Genomic DNA, 17,437 nt, shown 5'->3' with positions numbered 1-17,437 from the left:
CGCCGTTAAAAAAAAAAAAAAAAAACGAGGCAAGCGATGCTTTATCATCATACCACTGGAAAAAAGTGGAATAAGACGCGATCAAAAAAACTAACATAAATAAAATTGGTACCGCTGAAAATGTCATCTTGTCTTGCAAAAAGTAAGCCATCAGCCAAAAAATAAAAAAAGTTATAGCTTTCAGAATAAAGCTATGCAAAAATAATTATTTTTTTTATAAATGTTTTTATTGTGTAAAAGAGCCAAAACAAAAAAAAAACTATATAAATATGGTATCGCTATAATCGTACTGACCACCCAAGCAGAGGGAAAAAATTATGGAATCACTCAATTCTGAGGAAAAAATCATGGAATCACTCTGTAAATTTTCATTTCCAAAACTAACACCTGCATCAAATTAGATCTGCTCGTTAGTCTGCATCTAAAAAGGAGTTATCACGCTTTGGAGAGCTGTTGCACCAAGTGGACTGACATGAATCATGGCTCCAACACGAGAGATGTCAATTGAAACAAAGGAGAGGATTATCAAACTCTTAAAAGAAGGTAAATCATCACGCAATGTTGTAAAAGATGTTGGTTGTTCACAGTCAGCTGTGTCTAAAATCTGGACCAAATACAAACAACATGGGAAGGTTGTTAAAGGCAAACATACTGGTAGACCAAGGAAGACATCAAAGAGTCAAGACCGGAAACTTAAAGCAATATGCCCCTAAACAGGAAATGCACAACAAAACAAATGAGGAACGAACGGGAGGAAGCTGGAGTCAATGTCTGTGACCGAACTGTAAGAAACCGCCTAAAGGAAATGGGATTTACATACAGAAAAGCTAAACATAAGCCATCATTAACACCTAAACAGAAAAAAACAAGGTTACCATGGGCTAAGGAAAAGCAATCGTGGACTGTGGATGACTGGATGAAAGTCATATTCAGTGATGAATCGCAAATCTGCATTGGGCAAGGTGATGATGTTGGAACTTTTGTTTGGTCCAATGAGATTTCTAAAGATGATTGCATGAAGAGAACATGCAAATTTCCACAGTCATTGATGATATGGGGCTGCATGTCAGGAAAAAGGCATTGGGGACATGGTGTTAGAACTCTCCTGTTAGTTTTCTTCTATTTTGTGGTCACGTGACCTGCTGCCTATTTATTCCAGCTCCGCCCTTCTGGCTTTGCTGGACTTCAGTGTTACTTTGACTCTTAATCTAGCCAGGTGCTTTGTACCTATCTCTATAGTTTGCTTGGTCCTTGGACCTCTAAGTATTTTTGTCTGTTTGTCTTTTTGCTCCGCTACAACTTCAGCTAGGTGGTGTCCAATTTTGTCCCAGTCCTTAGTACTTTTAGGGACCCCTCCCTTATATCTATAGGTCTGCGTTCAGACTAGCTGAGGACGAAGGCGGGTCTGTTCACAAGGAACAGGTTGCCCGCTGCATCGTAGGGAATCAGCTTAGTCCTATTGTAGGGACAGTTTACCTATCTTTCCTTAGTTCTTGTAGCAGATCATAACAGGAATTCCAACCCAAAATAAAAAAAAAATCCTAAGGAACGAGATCCGGAGATCAGCATGGTGTCTGTTCAGGAATTGGCTCAACGCCTACAGGGATTGTCTCTTGAGGTGGCCGAGCTCCAGCAACACGTGAGTAGCTGTCCTGGAGCGCATTTTGTTGAACCGAAGGTAGGACTGCCTGATTTTTTTTATGGCAAACAACAAGATTTTTTTTCCTTTAAAAATGCTTGTTTATTATATTTTCGTTTGAGACCCAGGTCCTCTGGGAATGAATCACAGCGCATTGGGTTTATCATGTCACTTTTGCGCAAGGAATTCCAACCTAATGATCCGTGTTTTAGATCAGTGGAAGATTTTTTTTCTGCTATGGGGTTGTTGTATGACTATACTGATTGAGTCTCTTCTACTGAGACATTTAAAGCAGGGGTCAGGTCATGTTGAAAATTATTGTACACACTTCAGAAGGTGGTCTTCTGAAGTGAGATGGAATGATTCAGCGTTAAAATGTTTGTTTCTTGCTGGTCTAAGTGAAAGGGTTAAGGATCTGCTGATTTCTTTCCCTGCACCTGGAAACTTGCAAGGAGCCATGCAATTAGCTATACGGGTGGACAGGAGACTGCGTGCCAGGGTTAATGAGGAGAAAACTCCGGCTATGGCAGCTCCTAGTCATCAGAGGGTCTGCTCCCATGACTGAGAACCGATGGAGATGGGGGCGATGTCACTCCGCTCTCAGGAAAAAGACCGCAGGTTTTCCAAGGGATTGTGTTTTTATTGTGGTAAATCTGACCATTTAGTTAAGAACTGTGAGCTTCTGCTAAACAAAGAAAAAAAAAAGGTCAGTTACGCCTGTATTGCTTGTTTAAACTGTAAGGGGGTATTTCTTTCAGGGAGTACCTCATTGCAGGAGGAGTTGATTGAATTTCAGGTTTTTGTGGATTATGGTTCTACACTGAATGTGATTGATAAGGGATTTTTGGAAAAACTTAAATTGGAACCTAAACCTTTGTCATCTCATATTTCTGTGGTTGCTGTTGATAACACTCCTTTGAAATGTGTTACTCACAAGGTTTTTGAATTTCCCCTCACTATTAATGGTATTCACCAAGAGAATTTGGATTTAGTGGTATTAAATAATTTACCTTCTCCAGTTGTGTTAGGTTTGCCTTGGTTAAAACTGCACAATTCTTTACTGGACTGGTCTACTAATGAGATTAAATCTTGGAGTCCTAAGTGTTATGATAAATGTTGTAACGGTCGCATTGCTGCTGTGGAAAGAGGGAAATTACCTGTACCTATTCAGGATTTTTGGAAGGTTTTTTCAGAGGAGGAGTCGCAAATTCTACCTCCTCATAGGGACTATGATTGCACCATTGAGTTTGTTCCTGGAGCTACTCTTCCCAAGAGTCGCTTATTTAATCTTACTATCCCTGAAAGAAAAGCCTTGGAGGAATACATACAGACGAGCTTGGCTGCTGGTCACATTAGACCTTCTAAGTCACCTGTAGCTGTTGGATTTTTTTTTTGTAAAAAAAAAAAGACGGCGGTTTACGTCCATGTCTGGACTTTTGCGAAATTAATCAAATTACCGTACGCAATTCCTACCCACTGCCGTTAATTCCTGACTTGTTTAACCAGTTAGTGGGGGCCAAGTGGTTCTCTAAAATTGATCTCCGGGGGGCATACAATTTGTTACGAATGAAGGAGGGTGATGAATGGAAGACTGCTTTTAACACTCCGGTGGGTCATTTTGAGAATCTGGTTATGCCTTTTGGTCTTACCAATGCACCAGCGTTTTTTCAGAACCTTATTAATGACATCCTGAGACCTTTGATTGGTAAGAATGTGGTGGTGTATTTGGATGACATTTTGATTTATTCGCCAGATCTGGAGTCTCATTGGCAGAGCATATGTGAGGTATTGCAGTTATTAAGTGACAATTCACTTTTTGCTAAGCTGGAGAAATGCGAGTTCGCTGTGCAGAGAATTAGTTTTTTGGGCTACATTATATCCAGCGAGGGCTTTGAGATGGACCCGGTGAAGGTTCAGGCTGTGCAGGAATGGCCTAGGCCTATTGGTTTAAAATCAATACAGAGATTTTTGGGTTTCGCCAATTATTACAGAAAATTCATTAAGAATTTTTCTATAATTGTTAAGCCGCTGACCGATCTCAACAGGAAAGGTGCGAATATGGTCCAGTGGACTACTGAGGCCATTGAAGCTTTTGTGTATCTCAAGGAGAGGTTCAGTTCTGCCCCCATCCTTAAGCAGCCTGATGAGACCAAGCCTTTTTTGGTCGAGGTTGATGCTTCTTCGGTGGGGGTCAGTGCGGTTTTGTCTCAGGAGAACAAGGATAGGGTTCATCACTGTGCTTTTTTTCGAAAAAAAATTCTGAAACCGAACTTAATTACGATGTTGGTAATCGGGAATTGCTGGCTATAAAACTCGCATTTGAACATTGGCGTCATTTCTTGGAAGGTGCTAAATTTCCCATTCAGGTTTTCACTGATCATAAGAATCTGATCTATCTAGATGCTGCCAAGCGCTTGAATGCCCGTCAGGCTAGGTGGGCACTTTTTTTTTCGCGGTTTAATTTTTCAGTTACTTACATCCCGGGTACTAAGAATGTTAAAGCTGATGCTTTATCTCGCAGCTTTTCTCCCATGGTTGGTACCGAGGAGGAGGAGAGCATTTTACAGGAAGGAGTTGTGATAGCAGCATTGGACTCCATTTTGGAAGATGGGATTCTGAAAGCCCAGGAGGATGCCCCATCTAACACTCCCCATGGGAGGTTGTTTGTACCTAGAACCTTTAGGAGAGAGTTGTTTGTGGAGTATCATGAGTCTTGGTTGGCAGGTCATCCAGGAATTTCTGAGACTAAGAGACTGGTAGGTCGCAGTTTTTGGTGGCCTGGGTGGCAGAAGGAGATCATTAAATGGGTGCGTCAATGTACGGTGTGTGCTAGATCAAAGGCTTCAGATGCTCCTGCTGCAGGGTTGCTTTGCCCTCTGGAGGTTCCTAGTGCACCTTGGACGCATCTTGCAATGGATTTTATTACTGACCTTCCTGTGTCCGAGGGTTTCACTGTCATCTGGGTGGTCGTGGACCATTTTAGCAAGATGTGTCACTTGGTTCCTTTCATTAAACTACCCTGCGCTAAGACACTCGCTAAGGCTTTTGTCAAGGAAATTGTCAGACTCCATGGCATTCCCACCGACATTGTTTCTGATAGGGGACCTCAGTTTGTGGCTCGTTTTTGGCGTGCCTTTTGTGACAGGTTGGGAGTCCATTTGTCATTTTCATCTGGGTATCATCCTGAGTCTAATGGACAGACAGAAAGAAAGAACCAGGATGTTGAGCAGTTTTTGCGTTGTTTTGTGGCAGAAAATCAAGAGGGGTGGTCTGAGTTTCTGACACTTGCTGAATTTGCTCTTAACAACCATACATCCTCTTCTGCTGGGTGTTCTCCGTTTTTTTGTTGTACTGGGAGACATCCGTCGTTTGGTTCATTCTCCAAATTGGTGTTGGCTGTGCCGGAGGAGGAGAATTTTTCCGGTGATTTGGAGAGAGTTTGGACTGATGTACGTTGTAACCTTCAAGAGGCTAACAAAAATTCTAAGAAGTATTTTAACAGGAAACGTCAAGAGGTTTTGTTTACGGTTGGTGACATGGTTTGGTTGTCCTCAAAGAATCTGCGGTTGAGGATTCCTTCTAAAAAATTGGGTCCGAAGTTTGTGGGACCATTTAAGGTGCTTCAGGAGATTAACCAGTCTGCTGTTAGGTTGGAGGTTCCCTCCTCCTGGAAGATTAATCCGGTGTTTCATGTTTCCTTGTTGAAAAAAGCTGATGTACCGGATAGGGATGCTACTGTCACAGTTCCTCCGGTGGTGGAAGACGGTGAATATGAAATTTCTCGTATCCTGAATTCGCTTGAAAAGGTTTCGGTCCTGAGGATAACTCCTGGGTAAGGGCAGATGATGTCTCTGCTCCTAGACTTATCAGAGCGTTTCACAGGAGGTTTCCTGATAGGCCTGGGGGATCCGGAGGATCCTCATAAAAGAGGGGGTGCTGTTAGAACCCTCCTGTTAGTTTTTTTCTATTTTGTGGTCACGTGACCTGCTGCCTATTTATTCCAGCTCCGCCCTTCTGGCTTTGCTGGACTTCAGTGTTACTTTGACTCTTAATCTAGCCAGGTGCTTTGTACCTATCTCTATAGTTTGCTTGGTCCTTGGACCTCTAAGTATTTTTGTCTGTTTGTCTTTTTGCTCCGCTACAACTTCTGCTAGGAGGTGTCCAATTTTGTCCCAGTCCTTAGTACTTTTAGGGACCCCTCCCTTATATCTATAGGTCTGCGTTCAGACTAGCTGAGGACGAAGGCGGGTCTGTTCACAAGGAACAGGTTGCCCGCTGCATCGTAGGGAATCAGCTTAGTCCTATTGTAGGGACAGTTTACCTATCTTTCCTTAGTTCTTGTAGCAGATCATAACACATGGCTGTCATTACATCTTCAATAAATGCCCAAGATTACATTGATATTTTGGACAGTTTTCTTATCCCATCAATTGAAAGGATGTTTGGGGATGATGACATCATTTTTCAAGATGATAATGCATCCTGTCATAGAGCAAAAACTGTGAAAACATTCCTTGAAAGAAGACACATAAGGTCAATGTCATGGCCTGCAAATAGTCTGGATCTCAATCCAATTGAAAATCTTTGGTGGAAGTTGAAAAAAATGGTCCATGACCAGGCTCCAAACTGCAGAGCTGATCTGGCAACAGCAATCAGAGAAAGTTGAAGCCAGATTGATGAAGAGTACTGTTTGTCACTCAGAAACTCAGAAACTGCAAGCTGTTATTAAAGCCAGAGGTGGTGCAACAAAATACTAGTGATGTAGTATTGGAGTGTTCTTTTTGTGTGTTTGTTTTTCATGATTCCATAATTTTTTCCTCAGAATTGAGTGATTCCATAATTTTTTCCCTCTGCTTGGTCTGAAAAAAATTACCCTTACTGAGTACCAGATTTTTTATCTTGATTTCTTTTAGTGTTTCTTAGTGTTTCTTAAAGCCCTAAAGTTGCCATTTGAAATGACTTTAGTTTTGTGCCATATCTGTGATCTGCTTTTTTTCAACAACATTAAACAACTGAATGAACATCCTCCGAGCCCGATGATTCCATAATTTTTGCCAGGGGTTGTATAAAGGTTCTGGAAAAGTGAAATGGCTCCTCGCCCCCAAAAGAAATTCATCAAATTCTGCGCACTGAAATTCTAATGCCCCCGCGCCCTTCTGAGCTCCAGTGTGTGCCTAAACCACATTTAGCATCCACGTGTTTGGCAGGTCTCCTCCGCAGATGCTGTGATTCTGTCATGCGAGAGGATCGGAGCACAGAGCACTGACACTCAGCTTATACTCGCAGCAGTGTTTGAGCCGCATGTCATTAGCATATCGCATCCAATGCTATAGACTCTTGTGACTCTGGCCTAAAAGTGACACTTGCAGCCGCAGCGACAGTAACAGAAATGCCGAACGCGCCGCAAATAATCGGTGAGCACCCGAGCCGAAAGGCTTAACGATACATACTCGCTCATCACTAATAAGCAGTTATCAAAGATTCTCCTGGTCAGTCATAGAGGCAGCAGGCACTTGATCAGCAAAAGCTTCGCAAAGCAGGTAACACAGCTTCTCCTGGTAATAGGTCAATTTGTGTATGCTTTTGGAAGCTGGAAAAATTTCCCCAATTTTGCTTTTATAGCGAGGATCTAACAACATGGCTATCCTATAGTCATCCCTTTGCTTGATTGTAACCATACGATTGTCATCTCACAAACATTCACACAGCTTGTTCTGCTCTCCAGCATAACCGAAAGTCCTGTAGTGGTAATTTTCACTCTGGCTATCAGCCTGTACCAACTTACTGTCCCCATCTACAGCCACTTGCGGCTGCTCTTCCTTCTCCCTCCACAGTCTGCATCATATAACAAAGACATTTACAGTCCCCAACAGATCCAGGGCGATTAATATGTGCTAGGTGTTGTTCTGCCTCCATCCCCTCTTGCATTCTGGTGAGTTTTTTTTACAGTATAAATATGATGAGGATGACATTGTTGATTCAAAATGTTCCTGACAAATTTTGCTGCCTATTCAAAAGGCTACAATAGGCAAAACTCATCCCTCATCTGCTGCCAATGGTGGATCACAAAGTAACATTTTGGCTCCTGTTTGATATAGTCTGCATTCTTTCTGCTGCTCATACTGACACTCCAGAATACCTAACATGCAATTGCAGTAAATTGCTGTGCTGCAAATCAAGCTGTGTTCTGGCATATTGTTCTGTTTTTTCAAAGCCGGGAGGGGACACATAAGAATGGTTGAAATGAGCAGGCATTTTCCTGGCCATAACCACCACTTGCCTTCATTTTCTTTTCACTGCCAGAGGGCAGCATGACCCGGCGACTCTGATAAGCGGTAACGTTACTGATCTCACCACTGCTCAGAGTCGTTTGGTTGTTTGCAAAGACTATGGAGCTTCAGAACGAGGCTCCGTAGGCTTTGTATGAAGGATTCGATGGACTTTGCTGGATTCGTTTGGACAATGTCAGATTCTGTGGACTACGTCACACCTGTATGGGAACTTTCTTTTTTAATAAAGTGGTGAACAAGGGAAAGTGTCTGTTTTATTTCGCTGTGTTTTTTGTGTATATAATTTTCAGGTTTCCATTCTATGTACTACGGCAGACCGGCAGACCTGTACAGGATTTTTTTTTTTAAATAAAGTGGCGAACCAGGTCACCAAGTGTCAGGGAGTATTTATATAAATAAAATATATTTTGTGCGTGTGTGTATGTGTCATTTTTTCTCATTACTGGGTTAGTAATGGCAGTGTCTTATAGACACCTCTCAATTACTAATGTGGCACCCCAGGAGTCAAGTTGCCACAGTGGCATTGCCTCCCTCACAAGAGGTGATGCCATGCCTGGAAGCAAGCAGGGGTCCCCTAGTCAGGTATACTAACATGCAACACGTTCTTGGCTCCAGACCAGCAAAGGGAGCTCCTCCCCTTGGCAACTGGGATCTGGAGGTGGGGTTAGTTAGACTTAGTGAGTGGAGTTGAAGTGAGGACGTCGACGAGAGAGGAGCTGGGGAGTGGAGCTGCGCGGCAGTTCACCCCAGAAGGAACCAACACAGAGGACCCGGACACAGGAGTCCGAGGCTGTGGGGCACTGAAGGCCCAGCAGCAGAAACCGGAGGGCAGGAGACTGCAGGTCTCCTGGCCCCATCAGATGCCCGGAGGCTCCGCTGCACCGTAGCGTCCAGCACCGCCACGTGGGAGCGACGCATCAGCAAGGCCCGAGCTGCCTGCCATACGGGTGAGCACAAAGACTTTGCACTCAGGGACGAGGGCCACCGCACAGCTACAAGCAGCAGGGCCAAAGAGATTAGTGGAAAGGGAAGGCCTCCAACTTCACCTGGTGAGGTGTATTCCTTACTTGCTTCCAGGCTGCCCGGACTTCCACTTCTAGCCAGTACCCTAGTCCCGGTTTGCCTAATCACCGCCAGTAAAGATAAGAGGAAACCGCCATTAAGTTGTGGACTGATTATTGCTGCGCCATCAACTCCTGCACTACAACACCCAGCATCACCTATAACATCTACACTGCCCTGGAGCTAAGCTCTACCTGTGGAGAGCCACACAAGCTTTGCTGCACTAACATCAGCTCCAGAGGACCTGCTCTGCAGCGGCGGCTCCCTTTAGCCTCATACCACAAGTGGCGTCACGAACTTTGTACATAAAAACTATAAAATCCCCTTTTTACGGACCGTCCTGGGTCACGGTCCGGGTCACCGCCACTGTGACATCTCCCCTAGCAACGACCGGCCCGGCACCAAGTACCCCACGGCCCAGGGGGCGCGTCAACTTGGCATCAGGATCCACGAAGCCCGGTATAACCGGGTCCTGTGTGCCATAGACTTTACTAAATGGTGTTATCACGTAGTTTGCCACCCGCCGAGGAAAAGCAAGAGGTCCGATCCGGAACGGCCGGGTAAGAGATCCCTCTGCCTGCAGAGCAGCATACTGGTACATCAGCAGACGCCCAGGACCTGGCTGAGTTTCACTAGGGGGGAGGAAGATGCCCAACCAGGGGGAGGATTCAGCCGCAGGCGCTGCCGCCGCCACTGTAATGCCGTTATCAATGTGACGCGCCCCCTGGGACATATTCCTTTTTGAGGGGAATACCCGGCACCGGATCAGATGGGGGTTTGTAGTCTCCGAGCGGCTGTGACCCGGCCCCGTGCCCAGGGCGTCAAGCTCAGTGTGATGTGGCAGTTCTACAGATGTTACTAAAGTTCTTTTGTGTCGACTACGCCACCCGTTGTAATGCGGTCACTGTGGCCGCCGCTGCAGCAGGGTCCGCTGAGGCTGATGGTGGGTGCGCAGCTTGGTGAAATAACCCCCAACGGGAGGGGTATAGCCTCAGAGGGGACAGGCGCAGAGGATGGGGGTTGTGGTGGTGCGGTGCAGCCGGCAATGAAGACAGACTCGGGTTGTGCAGTTAAGGGTGTTTACTTACTGCAGATGTTGTACTGGTCACTCCAGCTGCTAGTGACCACCCGAGCCGTGCTGCGTCCACCAGGTCCTGGATCCAGCCAACCCCCAAACAAGTCCGGAGCGTGGCCCTGAGCTCTCCCTCTGTCCTTTCTTCAGCCGTCCCCACCAGTGATTCACCTAGGTCCAGCTCCCTCGGGCCTTCTGTTGGGACACCCTTGGCCCTGGGTTCCCTGACCCTTCATGTGGTGTGCCTTCGGGGTGAATATGGTGGGTGACCGTGGCAAACGCTGCCCACGATCTCCGGTCTCTGGCTAGGGATTGTTTTTGCCCCCACCAGCTTGGGTTCCGGTACCCTGATGCTGACTCCTCACCCGGTGCTCTAATTTGGGTTCTTGGGTCCCTTCAGTCTTCCCCCTCTGGGTCTTTCTCTGCTCCACTCTCTCTCTCTCCAGGGCTGCTGTTTCCTTCTCTCTCCTCTCCAACTCACTTTCTGCGTCTGAACTTGTCCTCTGCAGCTGACTGACTCTCTGCGTCTGACCCTGATTCTAGTTGGTGCCCACCTTATATATCCCTCTATGTGTGAGCTCAGGTGACCAGCACCCAATGAGCTCCTATCACTACCCAGACTGCTCCCCCTATCTGCCCCTACACTACATGGGATGTACCACCCCCCTCCCACTCCAGCCAGGAACAGGCTCGGTTGTACCTGCACATTTCTAAGTGGGAGTACCGTCGGCCTGCTCCTCTGAAATGGGATGTATGTAGTGCATGCAGTCTATCTGAGCTCAGTTCCACACTCCATCCTTACCCGGGAGTGGAATATCACACCTCTGGGTTGAGGTGCAATACCCCTGTAGCAGCCGAATCCTCAGGGTGCTACAAATGCTGTACATACTGGGGGCGGCGTGGTTGCCCCAGTACTCAGGGGAGTCGCACACCCTGAACGACTTTGAGGAGAGACTGCGCAGTTTGTTTAAAGTGTACCCCCTGTCTGAGGAGCAAAAAGTCGGCATCCTCATAGGCCGGCTAATCGGTGCAGCCCAGAGAGAGGTGAAGTCCTGGCCGGGCAGAGACAAAGGCACTGTAAAAGAAATACTGGCCCGATTGAAGGATACCTTTGACACCCGCACCACAGCACAAATTAAGATGAAGTTCTACGGGTGCAAACAAAGGATGCAGGACAGTATACGGGACTATGCTCTAAACCTGCAGGAGGCACTGCGGGCCATCAAACAGGTAGACCCCGACAGTGTGCATTATGAGGACAGATTGCTAACTGAGCAGTTTATTAAGAGGCTCCTGTCCAGCGTTCACAGGACAGAGTTGGCATTATGGCTCTGCAAAACCCTGATCTGGACTTTGCACAGTTTAAAGACAGTGCCATCCGGGTGCTGCAAGAATCAACCCCAGGCGGCACTGCATCCCTCCGGCGCCCCACTATCACATACCACCAGGAGGTGGCGTCCTTTCCCCCAGCACCTGTGGAGGCTGACGCGCAGACCCTAGATAATGATCCATCTGCAGACCTGCGCCTTCAGGTCCAGGAGCTGACCAAAAGTGTGGCTACACTAACCAAAACCATGCAGGCCATGCAAGTGTCTCCCAAGGAAAAGATCCAGCTGGCTTCCAGTCCAGATGATGTCCCGTATTGGCGATAGAGAAGAATTCCACTGACCAGAGGGAGGAACAGCGATCGCTACGACCAGGAGAGACAACCCATCTCCCGCCGCTGTCAAAAAGCGGGGCACTACGCAAGGTTCTGCAATTTAAACGAGCAACCCTTGGCGCAGAGGGCCAACCCCCAGGAGTAAGATGACCGGGCCCACAAAGCTGGCGAGACAAGTACGTGGGACGACGACAGGTCCTGCCTGTCGTGCTTGATGGCATCCCAATGAACGCGTTGCTGGACACTGGGTCCCAGGTGACCACGATGCCATATATCCTTTATAAGCTATACTGGACTGATTCAGACATTACCCGCCGTCCAGATGAACATCTTAGTATCTATGCCAGCAATGGTCAGCCCTTGCCTCAGGTGAGGTATAAAGAGGTGACCAAAAGTTGGCAAAGTAGAATTGCCATCACAAGGAATGATTATTGTTGATATTGATCGCCGAGAAAGTCACCCTATGATAACCTTAGGCACCAGTGTAATAGAAAATTGTCTTGGAGAAATTATTGTTTTGTTGCAACAGGTCGCAGTGACTGCCAGTTCCAGTCAGCAGCAAGTTCTGCAGAAGGAAATCAGAGCCCTGATGAAAAGACAACAGGTAGAGCTGTCTGGTGGAGAAGTTGGCAGTGTCAAGATGAGTGATCCATTTCCCATTGCAATGCCCCCTAGGAGTGAAATGATAATATGGTGTCGGGCAGCAATAGGTCTCGGGGGGTCAAGATTATCAGGCCCTGGTAGAACCCGTGTACTCTGACAGTAGGCCAACCATCTTGACAGCCAGGGGGGTAGTCGATGTCCGCATGGGGAGAGTACCGATACGCATCCTGAATTGTGGGGTGAAAGAGGTCCATTTACCCTGGTATGCCACCCTTGCTAAGCTGTTCACTGTCAGTAACAACTCAATAAAGACAGTGCAACCCTTTCTTCCGTCCAAACCGGCGGAGGATAATGGCTCCAAGGGGCAGATGGAGGATTGGTGTCAGAAGCTACAAGTGGGCACTGACTCCACCCCTTTGCACCAAAAGCATGGAGTATACCAGGTGGTCCAAGAGTATGAACGAGTCTTCAGCAAACACCCACTAGACTTTGGGCAGGTAAAAGGGGTCCAACGTCATATCCCCATGGGAGATCATCCGCCAATTAAAGAGAGGTACCAGCCTGTACCACCAGCTCACTATCAATGTGCCAAAGGAATGTTACGGGAGATGAAGGAGGCTGGGGTGATCAGAGATAGTTGTAGCCCCTGGGCAGCTCTATTAGTTCTCGTTAGAAAAAGGATGGTACAATGAGGATGTGTGTTGATCGCAGGCAGATTAACCGCATTACACATAAGGAGGCCTACCCATTACCCAGAATTGAGGAATCATTAGCAGCATTGAAATCAGCTAACTATTTCTCCACTTTGGATCTCACCAGTGGGTACTGGCAGGTTTCTGTGGCAGAGGCGGACAAAGAAAAGACCATGTTTACAACACCAATGGGCCTCAGCGAGTTCAACTGCATGCCATTCGGGCTCTGCAACGCCCCAGGAACTTTCCAGCGGTTAGTGGAGTGCTGCCTAGGACACAAAAACTTTGAAACCATCCTGTTGTACTTAGATGATGTAATTGTCTGCTCAAAGACATATGAAGACCACCTGGAGCACCTGGCCGAGGTGTTCGAAGCCCTATCTGGTTTTGGCCTGAAGGTAAAGCCGTCCAAGTGCCACCTGCTGAAGCCCAAGGTGCAGTACCTAGGTCATGTGGTAAGCGCCAAAGGTGAAGCAAGCAGGGGTCCCCTAGTCAGGTATACTAACATGCAACACGTTCTTGGCTCCAGACCAGCAAGGGGAGACACTCCCCTTGGCAACTGGGATCTGAGAGCGATGTTAGTTAGACTTAGTGAGAGGAGTTGAAGTGAGGACGTCGACGAGAGAGGAGCTGGGGAGTGGAGCTGCGCGGCAGTTCACCCCAGAAGGAACCAACACAAAGGAACCGGACACGGGAGTCCGAGGCTGTGGGGCACTGAAGGCCCAGCAACAGAAACCAGAGGGCAGGAGACTGCAGGTCTCCTGGCCCCATCAGATGCCCGGAGGCTCAGCAGCACCGCAGGGCCCAGCACCGCCACGTGGGAGCGACGCATCAGCAAGGCCCGAGCTGCCTGCCATACGGGTGAGCACAAAGACATTGCACTCAGGCACGAGGGCCACTGCACAGCTACAAGCAGCAGGACCAAAGAGATTAGTGGAAAGGGAAGGCCTCCAACTTCACCTGGTGAGGTGTATTCCTTACTTGCTTCTCATTGCTTTGAGAATACAGAGCAGCCGCTGTAACTCCGGCCCTGACTGACAGCCTGCCTCAATGTAGAGCCAGTGTCAGTCAGTGCCGGTGGCGCGGTTACAGGGGATGCTCTGTATACTCAGAATGGTGACCCAACCGGCACCTCCCCCATGACTGAAACCGAATACAGGCGGGGAGAATAAAGTTCATTTTCTCCCCGCTGCATTTGGCTGCTTGCAGGCACTGGGCAGCATAATAACACTGTTAACCTGCAGATTAAGCGAATATATGCAGGTTAATAGCGTTATTTCTGATGACAGGATCCCTTTAATTTTATAGCACAATACTTCAATAAAATGGCGCCGGAGTCAGCGCATGCGCATGCTCTATCTGGAGCCATTTGTTTTAAGACACTGTCTGCGAATTTGCAAATACAGTGTCTTCAATAAAATGGCGCCGGATAGTGTGATATGCGCATGCGCTGACTCGGTGCCATTTTGTTTAAAGAAGTTTTAGATTGATGCCCTATTCGTAGGATAGGGCATCAATGTATGATCGGCTGGGGTCCCGCATGCGGCACCCCCGCCGATCAGCTATTATCGGTGCTGGAGGCTGCGGCCACCGGCTGGAAGTGCTCACCTGTGAGGCTCCGCCATCAAGTGGTAGTGGCCGCAGCGGTGTACTGCACATCCGCCTTCTATTCAATTGAATGGGAGGCGGATCTGCAGTACACCGCGGCGGCCACTACCACTTGACGGCGGAGCCCTGCAAGTGAGCACTTCCGGCCGGCGGCCGCAGGCACTGGTAACAGCTGATCAGCGGGGGTGCCGCATGCGGCATAGGGCATCAATGTAATGCGGATAGGGCATCAATGTAAAAGTAGTGGACAACCCCTTTAAGTAATGTATTACAACGTCAACATAGCAGTGCTACTTCAATAAAATGGTGCCAGAGTCACCGCATGCGCATACACGCTATCTGACGCCATTTTATTGAAGACACTGAATTCGCAGACAGTGTGTCTTGAAATAAAATGGAGCCGGAAATATACCAATAAAAATGCTCGCCACTCGGGCGTAGAACTTGTTCAATAGCTAGTATACTATAACCAATTAATGCTATAATTTACAGTTGACACTCACTGCATTTTCAATCGTCAAGGGGTGCTTTCTGCTTATAGCTTCCGAAGTGGACGTATTAAAGCATTGCTTTGCAGTTACAGTATTACAGTTGGAAAATCATTTTTTTTATCCTTTATTCGTCTCATTCCATTTCACTTCTAAAAGGTTACATTTTGTTGTACTCATTAAAGTATCATAAAGGTCTTGAAAGAGTTAAACTGCCTGTTTTCCTTCTTTGTGCAATTACTTTTTATAAGGCTATATAAAAAAATACCACTAAATTGCTGAAAAGCAGACAAGAATACAGACTGCTGTAATTCCATATACTTTATAGTAGATTTTACAACATGTATGAAATAATTTGTAATTACAGTACATTACAATTCTACTTACTTGAAACTTCCTTCGGAATTCCTGTTCTTGCTTTTGAAGTTTCATCAGATTAGTCTCATTCCTCCAATTGGTTATTAAAACATTTTGTTCTGCCGAGGATGGTGAGCTAAAAAAATAATAGTTTATAAATAATTGTTTAGTTCACAAACAGCAGTCAGGCGCATGGCAGTTTGCTACCAGTTGAATGTCTGCACATACTGTTTTCAAGTACACGGTATACTTTATGTTTGCATGGGGCTGAACTGCAGGCACCAATACCTCCAAACAAAGGTAGTGGTATGTTATGTTATGTAAACATGCAGTGAATAAATGCAATTCCACAATTGTTTTTGGGGAATATGTGTTTACAGTGTTCATTGAATGGAAAAAAATTACCTTGGCAGCATGATTCCCCAGGTGAGTATGATTATAACGATACCAAACTTGCATAAATATATATTTTTTGTTTGTAAAAAAAAAAAATGTTTTGTGATTCCAATTTCCAAGACCCTTAGAGGGGTTGTCCACTACTTATTATCCCCTCCCCAATGTATCCCGCCGGGGCCCATAAGTGTTTTTGTAAATACCTTCCGTTGCAGTTACTGTCTGTGAGCAGCGCCATCGGTGACCACTCACAGGCATCACGTGACCCCCGGCTGCAGTCGGCGCTGACATCTGCTGATGTCACGACAAGTCCAGGCTGCAGCCGAGGGTCCCTCTTCCGCGTTCCACGGTGGCTGCTGGGTTGTGGGCTGGGTTATCCCCGCGCGTCATACCCAGCATCCATTGCGCGCTCTCCCTCTCCCCATTCATCGAGAAAGGTGGTGGATGTGGGTGTGATGGTCACGTGCGATCACGTGCCTCTTCCCTCTGTGTGCACATGTTAAGGTATTTTGTGTTTATCTAGTAAACATGTACATGACCTACTGACGGACATGTTAATTACAGGGACAGGGTAGTTATAGGTATAGATAGGATTTGGGCAGTGCAGAAGCGGGCACTTTAAGATAGGCGAGAGTTAAGGTAGGAAATAGTTAAAGAATTAGAAGTTGCTTAGTGTGGGAGGAGCAGGACAGTGTGGACTGGGGGAAGTTCCTGTCAGGAAAAGAGCAACAGCAAGATCGGTCCAGCAGCAGAGAATCGTCGGCCTGTAAATTGGACAAAGGCTTTCCCATCACATTCGGGACCTAGAAGAGGTGGCGGTGTAGCTTCCTCCAAGTCCTCCAAGAAGCGGAGGACCAGACGGACGGGGATTAGTCCAGAGAAGGCTGTGATGGACTCACAAGGCAGCAGTGACTCAGTTATCTCCAGGGTCAAAGCGGCCATTAAAAAGGGATAGCTTGAGATGGACTGACAAACGGACGCTAAACGAAGAACTTGTGCTTTACAAGAAACTGTAACCCTGATAATGCAACTGTCCTCCCCTGAATGTTCTGCTATGCTGAAGAAGAAAGTAAAGTTGTGGTTTGATATAAAAATGGAGTGGAAGTCCTTTAATGTTCAAGTGGCGGTCCATGAAGGAAATGGATCGCAGATGGAGCAGAATTACAAATAGAAAGTAAGAGATATGCAGCACAATCACCACATGGAAAGATTGGGACTCTTGTCTTTGTTTGGGATCTGGGGTGAAGGAGTACATCATTCCCTCGCCATCACAACACCCTAGGTCCCTTACACAAACACGGTTATGCCAAATATGTCTATTTTTTCGAGTGGAAGTAAACAGTTTTTCCACTACTATATATAATGCCCCTGTTATGATCTGCAACATAAACTAAGGAAAGATAGGGGAAAGCTGTCCCTACAGTAAGACTAAGCTGAATCCCTACGATGTAGCGGGCTGCCGGTTCCTTGTGAACAGACCCGCCTTACTCCTCGGCTAGTCTGAACAAAGACCTATAGAGTTAAGGGAGGGGTCCCTAAAAGAACTAAGGACTGGGACAAAAATGGGACACCT

The 17,437-nt window shown here is 46.8% G+C and overlaps 1 protein-coding gene across 6 annotated transcripts in view; it reads right to left on the bottom strand.

Annotated features, from left to right (window-relative positions):
• Positions 1-17,437, bottom strand: part of LOC141167232 (uncharacterized) — a 632,749-nt gene that overhangs the window by 247,189 nt on the left and 368,123 nt on the right. For all 6 annotated transcript variants that reach the window (XM_073654689.1, XM_073654734.1, XM_073654964.1 and 3 more), the window contains one exon: positions 15,502-15,607. In XM_073654689.1, the coding sequence (XP_073510790.1) occupies positions 15,502-15,607 (106 nt within the window). The remainder of the gene's footprint in view (positions 1-15,501; positions 15,608-17,437) is intronic.

Source organism: Phyllobates terribilis, unplaced genomic scaffold, assembly GCF_046119375.1.
Source record: "Phyllobates terribilis strain yellow unplaced genomic scaffold, ASM4611937v1 Scaffold_1__5_contigs__length_1240528914, whole genome shotgun sequence".
Lineage (NCBI taxonomy): Eukaryota > Metazoa > Chordata > Amphibia > Anura > Dendrobatidae > Phyllobates > Phyllobates terribilis.
Note: the sequence above shows the minus strand (reverse complement) of the source record. Positions and strands in the feature narration are given on the sequence as shown.